This window comes from Carcharhinus amblyrhynchos, chromosome 28 (assembly GCF_965287045.1).
Source record: "Carcharhinus amblyrhynchos chromosome 28, sCarAmb.v2.hapA, whole genome shotgun sequence".
In the NCBI taxonomy this organism is placed as follows: Eukaryota; Metazoa; Chordata; class Chondrichthyes; order Carcharhiniformes; family Carcharhinidae; genus Carcharhinus; species Carcharhinus amblyrhynchos.
Genome location: NC_137351.1, coordinates 7,236,530 through 7,252,742, shown reverse-complemented (window position 1 = coordinate 7,252,742; position 16,213 = coordinate 7,236,530). Strand labels below are relative to the sequence as shown.

Here is a 16,213-nt window from a genome sequence, read left to right as displayed (position 1 = left end):
ATTGGAATTCACCCAGTAATTTTGAATCCTGCTGAGTAAACTTTCCAGTAATTAAAATGTCTTTGGCCAGAAAGGTAATCAGTTCTGGTTTTGGCAATCTGATTTCTATCTCTTTTACATTTTGAACAGGTTCCTGGCACTTTAAACTGTTTTGCAAATCCTGTGCATGGAAATTATATCTTTGTTGGAATATCTGAAGGTATAGCTGTTCTGAACATGGAGGATCATACTGTTAAATCTGTTTGGAATATGGAAGATATCGAGATTGCTGCCCTTCAAGTCAGACATGTTGGAGGCCAACTTTATCTGTTCGCTGCCCTGGATGACATGGGTATTTACTTGAAAATACTTACTGTTTAAAAGTTGATTCTCCTAAATGTCTCCCATCCTATTGGCAAAGACTCTAATTTCTGGGGAGAGGTGGGGGAGGACGGGGTTCTGTTTCTATTGTCATTCTTAATGTGCAAGTTCATTCAGTAAATATACATCATATCTACTTGTGGATTTTTCAAAATACAGCAAGGCTGCTCATAAGGTGAGGGTCCAGCACTGTTTGAGTTACAAGAATGTCTAACTGATAACCCTGGGTCTTGTCACTCCTGATGTTACTCCTACAGGATGAGGCAGGGGATCTGCTCACCTCTTCTGATGAGACGTAGTGCACCAATCCTGCACTTTTGGAATGGAAAATTACATTGCTAGGGACACCTGATTACTCCTCTTGAACTATTGTGCCATTCTTGGACCACTTGCTGCAATAGATCACCGTTGTATGTTTGCATTCCAAACCACTAACAAAGTTTGTTGAGGTCTAAGGCTCCGTGGCCTCAGCGAACCAGTCCAAGCTGATGTATTCCATTCTGCTGTTTGCTAGACCCCCCCTTAAACATAGTGATTTCAGCAGGATGTGGGACCCCAATCAAAGATTCCAAGTTTTACTGCTAAAGTAGCAATAAGGTAGAAGGTGGAACCATATAGCAATAATTTTTTTTAATTCATCATGGGATATGGGCAAACCCAGCATGCATTGTCCATACACTTAGGAAGGTGTTGGGCTGCCTACATGAAGTCCGTGTGACCCACAGTGCTGTTATGGTGGGAGTCCCAGAATTTTGATCCTGCCACAGCGATAAGGATAAAATATTTTGAATAAAAATATATATTTTTTTGACCTATCCTTTTTCTCTGCCAGATACTGTTTAACTGCTGCAGATTCCCAGTGTTTTCTGTTTTTATTGCAGATTTACAGCACTCAGTTTTTCCTCACACACATGTATGGGTTATAGAGCTCCACACCTACTGTACAAATCCTTTTCACGCATGTGTTCATACGTGTTTTCTCTCCTTTTGTGTTTTAGGTGTTGCACGTCTTCTTATTTCTTACTCGGGCGTCGTTTCATTGATAAAAGTTTTCAATGCATTTGTAAGTCATTTTCTATCGTGTGAATTATGGAATTGTAATAGAAAACATATTTTTTAATAAATCACAGAGGTCAGGAAAGTACCATCTTTGGTGCTGTTATGTACAGAGTCAGCTGAGTCCAGCTCAAGCAGTACACGTTTGGCCTCAGCAACCTTGTCTTAGGAGGTGTAATCCTGTGACCCTTTTTGGAAGTACATGTCCATGTGCCTGCGACCAATTGTAATATCCTTCCCTACTCAGCATAAAAAGAAGTGCACCTTTAGAACTACACCATGGGAAGGTATCAAAACTTTTAGGAGAAGAGTAGGAGAGAAGGAAAATTGGTGGAATAAAGGATGAAAATAATTTCATGCCAATAATTGATCTTGTGCGGTGAGTTAATTATGAATGTTGATTTAGCTCAAATGGACATGATTCTTGTCTGTAAGCATTCTCCTTAAACCATATGTCATATTGGGTGTTAATTTGGATTGACAGGTATGGAAACTGAGGTAAAGAAAAACCACAGTTTTGAGATGTCCAGAGGAGTTTGCTTTGGTGACAGGCTACTTAAATCACATTGGTGTGGTGGAAGAGAGAGAGCTTTATCCTAGGATCTTTATTAACTCTTTCCACAGGCAGGTGGGTGGTTAAAATTAGGTTACTATGCTCCTTTAATCATTTTAGCCTGTAATATTCTGCAAGAGGATGAGATGCTCGCCAGAAACAGGCAGGACCCTGAGGAATTTTTGAAAATTGGATTTTATCGCGTCAAGAGCGCCTGAAGTGCATTTTAATTTGGATGTCGGGGCAGGGAAGTGACATTGACTTTCTTGCCAGATAGCTTCTGGTCTGCTGATAAAATAAATCTTCCAAGTCAGATTTCCAAGTGTCCCAGATTGTCCCGGAACTAAAGATTAATTTCTTGGGCAATTACTCAGAGGCCGGGAGAAAAGCTATAGGGACATTTTTCTTCTAATCAAACTTTTAACAAGCACCAAGGCTTCATGTTCTCATAATGCAATCTGGTCTTTGTACCTGGGTGCTCAAACCAGTACATGCATGCATTGCAAGAGATTGCTGATAATACCGTTGCCATTGCTGACCAATTACCACACAAATTGATGAGTCAGATGACAAATGATGGGAGCATTATGTCAGGGTGCTTGGAGGCAAGAACACGTGATGAAAGTTTCCAGAATATGCTCCAACCAGAGTTGGAAACCTCAATGCCAGCATAATTTTAAAGCTGTGGGCAGCTATAAAGAAAGAGCACACTCCCCTGAACTATCCAAAATAATAGCCCCTTTTCCCCAGTATTCGGTTAGCAAATCTTCAATGGCATAAAACATTAAGCAAAATAAAACTATCGTGGTACAATATGTGCATTGGATTGAACATTTGAGGGGAACAATCTAGTTAAACAACCTAAACTCTAATTTTTGTAATGAACTTGCTTTCTGGTAATTTGTTATTGCTTATGATTTTAATACAAGGAATCACGTATCAAACAAACCTGAAAATGGTAAATCTTTATGCTGTTTTCGTGAAACAAAATAGATTTTTATCTTTTAGGACAACGTGACTGAAAAGATCACTTGTAGAAAGTTTGAGTTATCAGAAGGTGGCGATTATGCTGGTCTAATGCTTGAAGGTAAACCATTCTCCCAATTCTTGATTATTCCTCAGTGTTCATGTATTACTATGTCCGATTATTCAACACATTGCTCTTGGATGCGTGCTTGACAATAGAAACAACACTTCAGAATAATTCATTAATTTGTTGCATTTTAGGTATCTTCAGAAACACAACAGGGGAAATAATTCTAAGTGCCCAACGGGCAGGAAAACAGGAGGTTTTCCTGTTGGACTTTTGGGCAAGCTGAGTTTTAATAATTTACGGCACTCTGTGAGGCAGTCAGGTGATTCACGTGCCCCCGACCTCCTGGGGTGGGCCGGATGCTCAATGCAAGTGGGAGTATCACGCCCAACATCTATACAAATGCAAGTTCATTCTTTCTTTTTGTACTTTGTACGTCAGCAAAAACAAGGGGCACAATCTTAAAACTGGAAGCTTGGGGATTTAGGAGTGAAATCAGGAAGCATGTTTTCCCTCAAAATGGAGTGGAAATCTGGAGCTCTCTTCCCCAGGAAAGCTCAGAATGCTAGGAATATTCAAGATTGAAATGGATAGATTTATATTGTAAAGGCAACAAAGGATATGGACCAAAGGCGGATGAGTGGAATTGAGATACAGATTAGCTATATGTGATTGAATGGTGGAAAAGCTCTAGGGGTTGAACAGCTTAGTCTTGTTTCTGTTTAACATACTTGTGTTGCCCATTTCTGCACATTTCGAAGAGGATCATTTCCTTCTTTCTGGCTGCAGTTGAATATGATTGAGACAAACTTAAGAACACCCACCAAGGCCTAGAATCACATAGGGACATTTCACTTAGTGATGGTGGAAGTCGTGGGGAAAGAGCTGGAGCTGGGCTGATAGCAAGGGCAGGATGGTTACCTCCCTCTTGCCAATCCCTTAATCAAGCACTGAGAGCTTTTGAATGAGCAATTCCCAATGGGAGCTTGCAGTCAAACCTGATAAGGTTTGCTTCCCAGGTTCGTGTACGGTGAGTCCCGACCCACCCATCAGCGGCAGTGGGGTGAGACCCTTAAATGGACATTACTTGCTGATCTAAGTGCCTCAATTGTTGGCCGGGCAGAATGGTTGTACATGAATCTTCTTTGTAGTTAATCAGGCCAGAGGCAGGAAAAGCAGCAAGAAGCCCACCAGTCACTAACACTACCGAGGAAAACGGCATTAAATTCCACCCTAAATGTTTCATCCAGGAATGTAAGAGATATTTTAGCCATCACTTTATCGCTTGTTGAAGAGTTAGAATTCAACGTCAGCGTGGCCAATAACAAGTCAATTTTCATCTTATTGACTTCAATGGAAAGCAATATCAAGCAAGGTATAAATTGGGAGGTGGATCTATTACCACTTGTTTTGTACCCCCACTGAAGTTTAATCCCCAACTGAGCGTAAAGAACATAAATAAAAGATGAAATACTTATGAAGCTTTTGTACCCACTCTCTGCAATAAGCTCTCCCAGATGACGTACTGCATGCGCCAAATGCATCAATATGTAAAAGTTGTCAGGGGGAGGAAAAAGGACCAGCAGTCATTTGTATTTCTCTATTCTAAGATAAATGTGGGTTGACATAAATTGCAATATAATAAAACTCATTATAGAGACAAACAGCTAAGTTGGAAGAAAATGTTCGGTATGTGAAATGTGATTTTATAAAACAACACTGAATTAAAGGTGTTTCAAAGTTTCTTTTTCTTATTTATAGATCTAATCTCTGTTTTGTTTAATGCAAAAAGTGAGGACAAAGAAATAAAATAACTTTCCAGCTTTGGCAGTCCAGCAGCAAGCACTCCCACCTCAGGCCAAACACCCTGATCTGACTATATGTTCAAGGGAATGCCAATGCTTCTGTGGCACTATTCACAAAGAGATTTTTCCTAGTCTCTTGACCAACATTTCTTTCTCAGCCAACATCACCAAATGCAGAGTGGAGAGGAAGGGGGGAAATCCTCACATAGAGTGATTTTTGTGAGATTCAATATGTAGCAGTGGCATCACTGTGCCATTATTCTGTTGATGTTCTAGCAATCAGCAGTACAAATGTAGCAAGATGTCTACAGAGATGAGATTAATCTAATTAATGCCATTTGCTTCAAAATTCACTGTGGCTGCAGCTTCTAGCTTCTTGACTGCGCTTCAGAAACAGTTTCATTGTATGCAAAATGTTTTCGGATTGTAGCCTGATACAGGAGGCCATTTATGTCTGTGTGGAGATGTTGCTGAGAAATGTAATATCAATGCAACGTTTCCTTTTCTCCACTTCCAATAATGAATTCACTGTTTTGCATGGATAATAAAGAACAAATATATTTGTGTTTATTTCAATTTAAGGTTGTGTCTCAAAATTAGAAGTTTGCACATTCTCCCCATGTCTATGTGGGTTTCCTCTGGGTGCTCTGGTTTCATTCCAGAGTGCAAAACTCTGCAGGTTAGGTTGATTAGCCAAAATAAATTGCCCCTTAGTATCTGTGAGACTAGCAGGGTAAATACATGGGTTATGGGGATAGGGCCTGGTTGGGATTGTGGTCAGTGCAGATTCAATGGGCCAAATGGCCTCCTACTGCACTGTGGTGATTGTATGATCCTATGAAAAATATTTTAATAGAAGGGAGCATTTATTGATAAATGTTGCTTTATTGATCTATGCATTACTAATTGTACAAACAGCCAGTTGGCTTATCAGTAAATTGTCTGTTTAACAGATCATATTGGAAAGCTCTGTACACAAAACAAGAATAGCAAGTGTAATGAACATCACACTTTTTCCAAAAAGTTTACTTCATTCATAAAATGTGTAAGAATACATTACAAAACATTTCAAACTGAAGGTTACAGAGTGCAATAAAATCCAACTTTTTTCCAAAAAATATATTCCACTGTGAGGTGCCACAATACTGTAAGGTATGCAACAATTCCATGAAATATACTGCCTCTTAAATTTTCCCACAGGGTTACTGGCATATCATTTATTCATTTTGCTATTACCCAACTGCAGGAAAATTCCCTTTTTCCCTTTGAGTAATGTCATGGAACCCACTAACATCCACAGCGGGCAACAGCACCTGGATTTCACATCTCTTCTGATAAGGCAGTACCCCCCTCTGTAGTGTCATGGTTAGTTTTGTTTTGTCAGAAGTCTCACAACACCAGGTTAAAGACCAACAGGTTTATTTGGTACCACAAGCTTTCGTACCGTTGCGCCTTCTTCAGAAGATTTCAACGTTTACATTATTGCTTTGCTGGTTTTATGAGCCTCTGGTTTAGTTCTCAGTTTCAATTGGTGCTTTCTCTTTTAGGTAAAGGCGAGTCCTGGCTGGAGGTGCATCGATTGCCAAAAGACAATTGGGCACAAGAGCTGGATCAGTTTGAAAAACTAATGACACAACCTGAACAAACTGGAGTATGTCAGAAGATAACAGCAACATGCCATTGTTTTACTTTTTAGGCTGCTCATCAACGAAAGCCTCATGTAGATGCAAAACAAATGCTGGAAGTGTATGACATGTTGATCAGCTTTTGAAAGGAATAGGAAGGCTAACATTTCAGCTTCAAACCTTCTGTCTGATGACCAAAGTTTAACCTTTTTATTCCTTTTTCAGGCAGGCTAAGCAATTCCAGATCTTGAGTTATTTTTCCTTCCTTTCTTGAAGGCACTAACTCTTTCTGGCATATACTTCCATGGGAGTTAGTAAACCTAAGTTTAGGAAGATGAACAAGTGAGCAAGGAAAGGGGCAAGGCATTATTTGGTGAGTTGGTAAACTTTGAGGGTTCGAATAAGCATTGAGTTAAGATACAAAAATGCAGTCTTGATGTTTCACTGGATGTAGGATGCCAAGCCAATCAGAGGTAATGCAACGTGCGAAGATTATGAAGCACTGTATAATTAAGCATAGCAACATGTCATCTATTCTTTTGGCGTCAGGTAGAAATAAGCAGGCAAAAAACAATTCACTCTAAAACTAATATTTTTGCCTTGCAATTATAATTTTGCACAATGTGAATTAGTGCAGAAAATATTATGTTGAAACATAAAGCACAAATATTTGAGACCTGAAATAAAACAATACTGTTAGAAATACACAGCAGATAATTCAACATTTCTGAAAAAGGACAGGTTCATGTTTCAACTGAGACCTTCTATAGGATTTGAATTCTGATAGAGAGTTAGCTGTGTGAATTTAATGAGTTTGTGAAGTGCACAATTAATTACCAAACAAGGCTGTGCGAATGTTAAGACTATGTGGTCCTGATGTAAAAGTTTTGCCAGTGGACAATCCTAAGGGAGTGATGTGTTTTTCTCATTTTTATAATTTTTGACTCCCACTCTGCCGATTAATGTAGAACAATGGTGGCTGCCAACAGCTAAAATTACTGTGACAGAAGAATAATAGTAACTAGCCAAGCAATTATACACAGCCATTAGTACTGCAATTTTGAGAATTTCAGAATCAGTAAGGACAATTAGTTTTGGTAATAGTCAATCATACATACAATCTTATTATAACTTCCTATCAGGCAGAATTCAATGTCAAAAATCTTGAAATTGCACAACGGGATACTAATGTGCGTGAGTTTAATGTGCTTCTGAAAGCACCCTGCTGCTTAAAGCTATGAACTTATTTAAAATACATGGACAAATATTAAAGTTTACCAGATTATAATTTCATGGGCAAAGTGAACATTATGGACAGCTGGACATTACACCCATTAATATTACAGGGTTACTCCATCAGAGTAAACAACTAAATAGTAGTTTTGTTTGCAGCTCCAAAACATCTCATGGGGGGCAGGTTTTCTGAGTAGATCTGATCATGCAATATTGTCAATTCCGATTTCAAAGACAAATGTTCATTGCTGGGGATACCTAAGCGATGCTTTTACTCGCTGTTGCTGATCACATGAGCATGGGTAGGACTTTAACATAATAATTTTATCTTCTTACATCTTCACCTCAATGCCGGTGGTTAGGGTGAGGGTTAGGGTTAGGGTTAGTTTTATCAGCTCAGTGCACGATATAGCTATTAATTTGCTTTTCTGTGTGTATAATTTAGGTTTGTACCAAACTACTGTCTGCTCTACCTTACAACTAACCCTATAAACACTCTAGATTTGTTTATTTTACACCTTCCAATTGAAGTGTGGGATATGTACAATATTTCAACTTAGATTAGATTCACATGGCCAACCCTAAATGAAAATCCCTTTCAAGTGTTGTTCCCTGTTGTATCTTAGTTTACTTCTGATGTGGTAGGACATGTTATTTGCATCTGATTGATTTTTAATAAATTGCTTTCAAATCATTAGCTATTTAGAGAGTAGTGCTTTGAAGCAATGCAATAGACTATTAATATTGCAGCTCACAAATCTTAGAAGAACTAAGCTTATTGTCACCTCCCATCTCTGGATATTGCAGGCTAGTTTTCCATTGCCTTTTATAGAGCATTGCAGTTTGGATTTTGCTTGCAAAATTGGCACTACTGATCAATGAATGATCTTCTTGGATAGTTTCAGAGGTTTGCAAACCATGTACAATGCAATGCCACAGCATGGAATGATGTAGGTTTGAGTTGTGACACTGACTGCTCATAATCTGCTTATTTAAAAAGTTGGTCAGTCTTGCTACAACTCTACAGGATAACGGTAGGATCGCACCTAGAGTACTGTGTATTGTTTTTGGTCTCCTTACTTAAGGAGGATATACTTGCATTGGAAGCAGTTCATAGAAAGTTCACTAGTCTGATTCCTGGGATGAAGGTATTGTCCTAAGAAGAACGATTGAGCAGGTTGGACCTATACTCATTGGGTTTAGCAGAATGAATTGATCTTATTAAAAAATATATCAGGCATGATCTTACCGGCTGTTCATGCCACACTTCCACTGCAGTGAAAGCGGAGAATTTGGTGCCCAACCAAATCTTTGTTCACAGCAGTGGGATGGAAAAGTCCTGCCAGCGTGAACAGCCGTAACATTCTGATGGGGCTTTGACAGGGTAGACACTAAGGGGATTCTTCATCACATGGAGGAGTTTAGAACTAGGGAATGCAGTTTAAAAAATAGGGTCTCCGATTAAAGATGGCTTTTCTCAGTGAGATTTTAGTTTTTGGAACTCTCTTTGTCTGACAGCAATGGAAAATGGATCATTGAATATATCCAAGGTTCTGTTAGACAGATTTTCCATTTACAATGGAGTCAAACATTATGGGGCAGGCTGGAAAGTGGAGTCAAGGCCTCAGTCATACCATCCATAATCTTATTGAATGGCACAACAGTCCTGAGAGTGGCCGATTCCTGTTCCCATTTCTTATGATCTTATAAACAAATTTTGCAGTCTAGGATTGGACACGGCATCCCATACCTTCTGTACACTCTGCTTTGGCTAAGATGTCATGATATTAAATAGTATTAGAGTCATAGAATCCCACAGTGCAGACAAAGGCCATTCAGCCCATCGAGTCCGCACCGACCACAGTCCCACCCAAGCCCTTTTCCAGTAACCCCACGTATTTACCTTGCTAATCCACTTGACACTAAAGGACAATTTAGCATGGCCAATCTATCTAACCTGCACATTTTTGTGCTGTGGGAGGAAACTGGAGCACCTGGAGGAAACCCATGCAGACATGGACAGAACATGCAGACTCTGTACAGACAGTGAGGTAATGCATTCTGGAAGGTCTAATACAGATAGGAAATACACAGTAAATGGCAGAACCCTTAAGAGTATTGATAGGCTGATGGATCTGGGTGTACAGGTATATAGATCACTGAAAGTTATAACACAGGTGGAGAAGTATTAGAAGGCATACAGCATGCTTGCCTTCATCAACCGGGGCACTGAGTTTGAAAATTGGAAAGTCATGTTGCAGCTTTATAAACCTTAGTTGGCTGAATGTGATGTTCAATTCTGGTCGTCACACTACCAGAACAATGTGGAGGCTTTGGAGAGGGATAGAAAAAATTTACCAGGATATTGCCTGGTTTGGAGGGCATTAGTTATGAGGAAAGGTTGGAGAAACTTGGTTTGTTCTCACTGGAACGATGGACGTTCTATCAACCTGATAGAAGTCTACAAGATTATGAGGGGCATGGACAGAGTGGATAGTCAGAAGCTTTTTCCCAGGATGGAAGAGTCAATTACTAGGGGACATAGGTTTAAGGTGCGAGGGACAAGGTTTAAAGGAGATGTACAAGGCAAGTTTTTTTACACAAAGAGTGGTGGATGCCTGGAACTCGCTGCCGGGGGAGGTAGTGGAAGCAGATACGATAGTGACATTTAAGGGGCGTCTTGACAAACACTTAAATAGGATGGGAATAGAGGGATATGGTCCTCGGAAGGGTAAGGGGTTTTAGTTCAGTGGGGCAGTATGATTGGTGCGGGCTTGGAGGGCCAAAGGGCCTGTTCCTATGCTGTAATATTCTTTGCTCTTTTCATTTGTGACCCAAGCTGGGAATTGAACCCAGGTATTGAAGCAGTGTGCAAAACCCCTTAGCCAACAAAACCATTTCATTAGCTGCTTCTTAGGAAAGCAGTACATCCTTGAGACACCAACTGAATTGCTTTCTTTCAGCATGCTACTTGGTAGGATGCATGTCTTATGCTTCTAGAATTATTCCACCAGGAGTCTTTCTTTAAACAAACATTTTTAAGTTTCTAAAGATCCTAGCTTGATTTAATTCATATAACAGTTTATCATGTCTTTCAGAAACGTTCGCTTCAGCCAACCCTTACGCCTGCTGCGCAGCCCCAGCAAGAATCCCCACCCAGTGTTAAGGTGAGTGATTGATACATCATTTCGGTCATGTTGGTTCAGGGAGAAATGTTGGCCACTATCTTTGGAAAACTTCCAATTGTTTTTCCTTTTCTCTTACTGCCATGGGATCTGGGATCTTTAACATTCATCCAAACAGGTTAGGCATGATTTTCTCAGTCCGCTGCATTGCTCGAGTAACACAGCCGGTCAGGAAATATCAGTGGGAGGGCTGAAATGGGATTTGTGATCCAGCTGGTCGTGACTTTCTCAGGCCACTTTTTACGCATAATCAACCTCGCACCAGAAAACATCATTAGTCTGATTACAATATTGAAATTCAAATTTGAATATCAATAGCCAGCCCAGAAGGATATTGTCCAGGTGCTAGTGTTTCCCACCCCACTGGAGGGGGGAGGAAGGGGGGGTGAGGTTCCCGCCAGCGGGGATTAAAACTTGCCCCAGTCACAAGGCGTGATGGCCTTGCTGGTGGGGGCAGAGGCCATTGAGAACCCCCCCCCCCAGGAAGTTGAGGGCAGGGGGAGTGCCCCTTAGGTAGTGCCAGCCTGGCACCCTGAAAGTGTGAGCCTGACACTGTCCACCAGGTGGGACTGGGCAATAAACAGTGCCAAGGGTTTGCAGCCTGACAGGGAACCAGACTGAGGGCAGGCCAATCAGTGGCGCTGAACTGCTGCGCATTCTGATTAGTGGAGGAAGGAAGCGGAGGGTGGGCGGGGGTGTGGGGGGAGGGGGGGTGGTGGGGTGGGGTGGGATGGTGACCAGGGTTGGCCGTTGGGTGGGGGGTGCGGAGTTGGGGGCCAATGACCGTGAAGGGGGTGGTTTGGGGAAGCCATTGGGAGACCATCGATTGGGAGGCTGGCAATGGGAGAACACTACGCACATGTGCACCGATCTCCCTACTGATGCTGGCCTCTCAGATGGGATTAGGCCATCCACCCTCTTTACTGTTGTGAATCCCCCAGCAGAGTCAGTGAAGAGCAGAGTGCCGGAAATTCACCTGACTCAAATGTGTTCAAAAAACACATTAATTTTTGGGGGGAAGATCACCCTCGTTTTTGTCTCCTATCCCAAGGGTAGTACACCTAACAGCACAGGCCTTCATCAATATTGCACACTGGAACTCAGATCCTGAACACAAACATCTGGTTACCTATCATTCAGGGAGTGAATCAAAGTGGCTAGCAACTGAGTCAAATTGAGACATAACATGGACAATTTGGATTTATTAGATTCATTCAAAAGTGTCTCCTACTTTGCTTATGCCTATTAGATGATCCCATTGTTCATTACTTTATATGTAAAAATGGGTTTTTCTCAGCATGCTCATGAATTCTTTAGTACCTATTCATAGGCTGCAGTATTTAACTGCTCGCTTGGCATAAAATCGTTCCACAGGCCCTGTCATAGAGGCAGTGTTTCTGAAGTTATTTAGATGCCAGTTGTTTTCAAGTCTCTCTAAATTGTCAATTGCTGGTCCCATTCCTAACTAGTTCAAAAGCTACTTCAGCTTGTAAGAGATCTTGTTGCACAGTGGGTGCCGTCCTTGCCTCTGAGCCAGAAGCTCCAGGCTTAAGTCACACTCCAAGACACTTCAGTCACAGAAGATGTGTTCATAAAGCAGCCAAACAGAGTGTGGCCCTCAAGCTATCTTCAGGCACCCATTCAAACTTCAGGCTTTCAATCTGTTCCAGGAAAAGCAAGCTACCGATTACAAACATCAGTATACGCTTTGTCTGCCTCCTGCATCTCTAGGTGCAGTAAATCTTTTAAGACTAAGTAAGCCTCTCCAGCTTGTCTGGTGGCCAGAAAGAGATTTTCATTTAATTTTTGTATATTGCTTTTAATATCATTCGGTTCTGATTTATTTATATTATATGATAAAGTGCACTCTCAAAATAGGGGTATTTTCATTTTTAAAAATTTCATTGTTAGGGTGAGGTCAGCATTTATTAGCGATCTCTAATTGCCCTTGAGAAGGTGGGGAGAGCTGCTTTCTTAAACCTCTGCAGTCCATATAAGCTAAGATGATTGACCTCCAACAACCACAACTATTCTCCTTTGTACTAGGCATGACTCCAACCAGTGGAGCTCTGACGAAGGGTCATCCAGACTTGAAACGTTAACTCTTCTCTCTCCACAGATGCTGTCAGACCAGCTGCGATTTTCCAGCATTTTCTGTTTTTGTTTCAGAATCCAGCATCCACAATATTTTATTTATCTGAGGGTTTTGACCCACTAACTAGAATTTTGTTCAGGTTCCTTGATGTGACACTCAATCATGTTCAGTGCCTTGATGTCAAGGATAGTCACACTCACCTCACCTCTGAAATTCAATTTTCGATGTCTGTAAAGTATAGACAAATACAATTTTCTTGACCTTATTCAATTGTCAAAAATTACTTTGTCATTAAAGCAGGAAATGATTTTTAAATTATGATGTGTACTTCCATTTAAGCAGGCGAATCCACTAAATTTACAAGATGTTAAACTGACACCTTCTGTTCTGGTGATGAAACAGAGACCCAAACGGATCGCAGGTACGTACCAGAATTACTTCCATGAACTGTACCTACAGCATCTTCAGTGAAAATTTCTTCATTGTTAGGAATACTTCTTGGTAGTAGGGGATTATCTTGAGTTACTGCTCATTTAAAACTTGCCTGGTGTTTCTCTGTTAAAAGCTACATGCAACTTAGCCAGAGGATCAAGGTTTGGCTTTCTGTCTATGTTGAATAGGTTAGTCTTAACAAGGCTTGCGCTGTGGGTTGTGGAGTGGGATTATCTGCTGAACAATACATGTAAAGTTAAGAAATTCTCCATTAGAAAATAGCTTGCTGGAACTTCATTTCTAGGTCTACTTATGACAAATGTCAGTGGAGTGAGGTAGCAACTGGTTGGTAGTGCCTGTAAAGCCAAAAGTTCAAAGATGTGCGTGCTAGGTTGATTGGCCATGATAAATTGCCCCTTTGTGTCAGGGGGATTAGTAGGGTAAATATGTGGGGTAAATACAGGGCCTGGGTGAGATTGTTCTTGTTGCAGGTCTGATGGGCTGAATAGCCTCCTTCTGCATTACAGGGATTCTGTGAAAACCATGGGACAAATTTAATGCAGGTGATGAGGCTGTCACCTACTGACTGGTGAACTGACAATTAGCTTCGTGTCACCTCCCTTGGGAGAAGGCCTGCGGAATTAAGTGCCTCTCAGACACCAAGTGACCAGTGGCGGGTCTTCCCTGAGATCAAGACCCCTGGGATGGAAATCCTGCCTTCTGAGAGCTGCCATAAAATCAGAGGCAACTGTGCATAGCAGGCAATTCCATTGGGTGTTGCAGTGATAGATGTAGGCGATGCAGCCATCAGAGGCTCAGGTGCGAGTGGTGAGTGTGGACAGGTTGGAGTTTGTGGGCTATGAGGGCACAATAGAGGGGTGGAAGGGTATTTACAGCAAGGCAGAGCCACAGCCCACCCCCATCCCTGGAAGCCTGCAGTTAACTTGACATGCTTGTATAAGCATGGCAATTGTCTATCTGATTGAAAACCAGTGATGATGGGATAAGAACCCTACGTGAGCGTTAATTGGTCATTTAAGGGTCTGCATTGGTGCATGGTGGAAAGGTCACCTTCCCAACTCTGACATAAAGGGGTTCCCCACTTCGTACACCCCTGGCTAATGAAATCCTCTTCACCTCCAAAACCATCTTGGGGGAGGATATTTAATTATATCACAGTATGGCAAGACACATTACTTTCAGTAAGGATGAAAATTAAAATTGACCAAAGAATGTTTTAAGGAGGGTTGGTGGGGGGGTGAGGGAGGGGTAATACAATGATTGTATGATAGTACTTTTAAATGCATTTAAAATGTTACAAAATATAATCCGATAATTTTGACAGGGAAAAGCATTTACTATTTGAGCAAATTCTGCACTTTTTGACTTGACCACCAGATGGTAGGATCAGAATCTGTATCACTGTCTTTGGGTTCATGTGAATCAATAGTCTTTGAAATAAATTGGAATTGACATTTCTAAAATAGTTCTGTTAAAGTTTAACTCTTTCCACATTGCAACATATTTAATGCAAAAGTTAACAATAGAAGAGATACTTAAAATGTCTAGCTCATTCCAGTGTTGACATAATTGCAAAAAGTGTAATTGAGATATGAATGTGATATATGCAAGCCGCCCTCTTAGATTGAAAATTTCCTCCCAGCTAAATGTCAAGTTTTTGTTACAATGCCTTTTTGGGATGGCAAAACACAAACTGAAACCTGTGACCTAGGTGCACCTTCATGCCAAAATATGACCCAGTAGCAATTCTTAAAATTCATAAAAATGTGGATGTTAGGTGGATTGAATATGCAAAGTACCCTGTAAAGTCATGTTGTTGTGTTCATGCAGTAAAGTTAGCTGAAGCAAAATACCGTACCGTACAATGGATGCTGCAAATCCAAAATCACAGAATTGTTACAATGTAGGTAGTCATTCGGTCCATCATGTGTGCACCAGCTCTCCAAATGAGTTTAATGACTTATTGCCATTCCTCTGCCTTTTCCGGGTAGCCCTGCAGATTGATTCTATTCAAGTAATCATCTAATGCCGCCTTGAAAGCCTCGATTCACTTACACCTCACCCACCACACCTCCGGGCAGTGCATGCCTGACCTGAACCATTTGTTGTGTGATTTTTTTTCACACATCACATTTGTTTCTTTCGCAAATCACTTTAAATCTGTGCTACTTCATGCTCTATCCTTTTATTAGCAGGAACAGTTTCTCTCTATCTACTCTGTCCAACCCCCTCATGGTTTTGAACAGCTGTATCAAGTTTCCTCTTAGCCATTTCCTCTTCAAAGAGAACAGTCCCAACCTCTTCTACACAAATTTTCTCATGATGTAAGTCTCTCTTCCATTGAACCATTCTTAAACCTCTTCTGTGCCCTCTCCAATGTGTTTCCATCCTTTCTATTGTGTGGTACCTATAACTGTACACAATACTCTATCTGAGGTCTAATTAGTGTTTTGTTAAGTTCAGCATAACCTCTTTGCTCTTGTACTCTATGTCCCCTTCAATAAAACCCACTATATGCTTTATTAACTGCTCTCCCTACCTGTCCTGCTACTTTCAATTACGTATACACGAATAACCCCAGATCCCTCTGCTCCTGCACCTCCTTAGGAACTTTATTGCTTACTTTATATTGTCTCTCCATATTCTTCCTACCACAATGCATCACCTGATACTTCTCCACGTTGAACTTTATCTGCCCATTCAAACAACTTATCTATGGGGGTGATCTTACCAGCTTGCCATGCTGGTCAACAATACACAGTGTACTGAGAGATTAGGGCACCCGCGCAATAATGTTACATAAACTCAGTGTTTT

General features: G+C 40.9%; 1 protein-coding gene across 4 annotated transcripts in view; it reads left to right on the top strand.

Annotated features, from left to right (window-relative positions):
* wdr93 (WD repeat domain 93) overlaps nt 1-16,213 on the top strand; it is a 46,889-nt gene that overhangs the window by 5,790 nt on the left and 24,886 nt on the right. For 3 of the 4 annotated variants that reach the window (XR_013889605.1, XM_080214292.1, XM_080214294.1), the window contains exons 3-8: nt 130-331; nt 1,359-1,423; nt 2,978-3,056; nt 6,355-6,458; nt 10,764-10,832; nt 13,285-13,366. Coding sequence is in view for 3 of the 4 variants with exons in the window: in XM_080214292.1 (XP_080070418.1) it covers nt 130-331; nt 1,359-1,423; nt 2,978-3,056; nt 6,355-6,458; nt 10,764-10,832; nt 13,285-13,366 (601 nt within the window). In the remaining variant the exon portion in view is untranslated. The remainder of the gene's footprint in view (nt 1-129; nt 332-1,358; nt 1,424-2,977; nt 3,057-6,354; nt 6,459-10,763; nt 10,833-13,284; nt 13,367-16,213) is intronic. The other variant, XM_080214293.1, reaches the window with a different exon arrangement.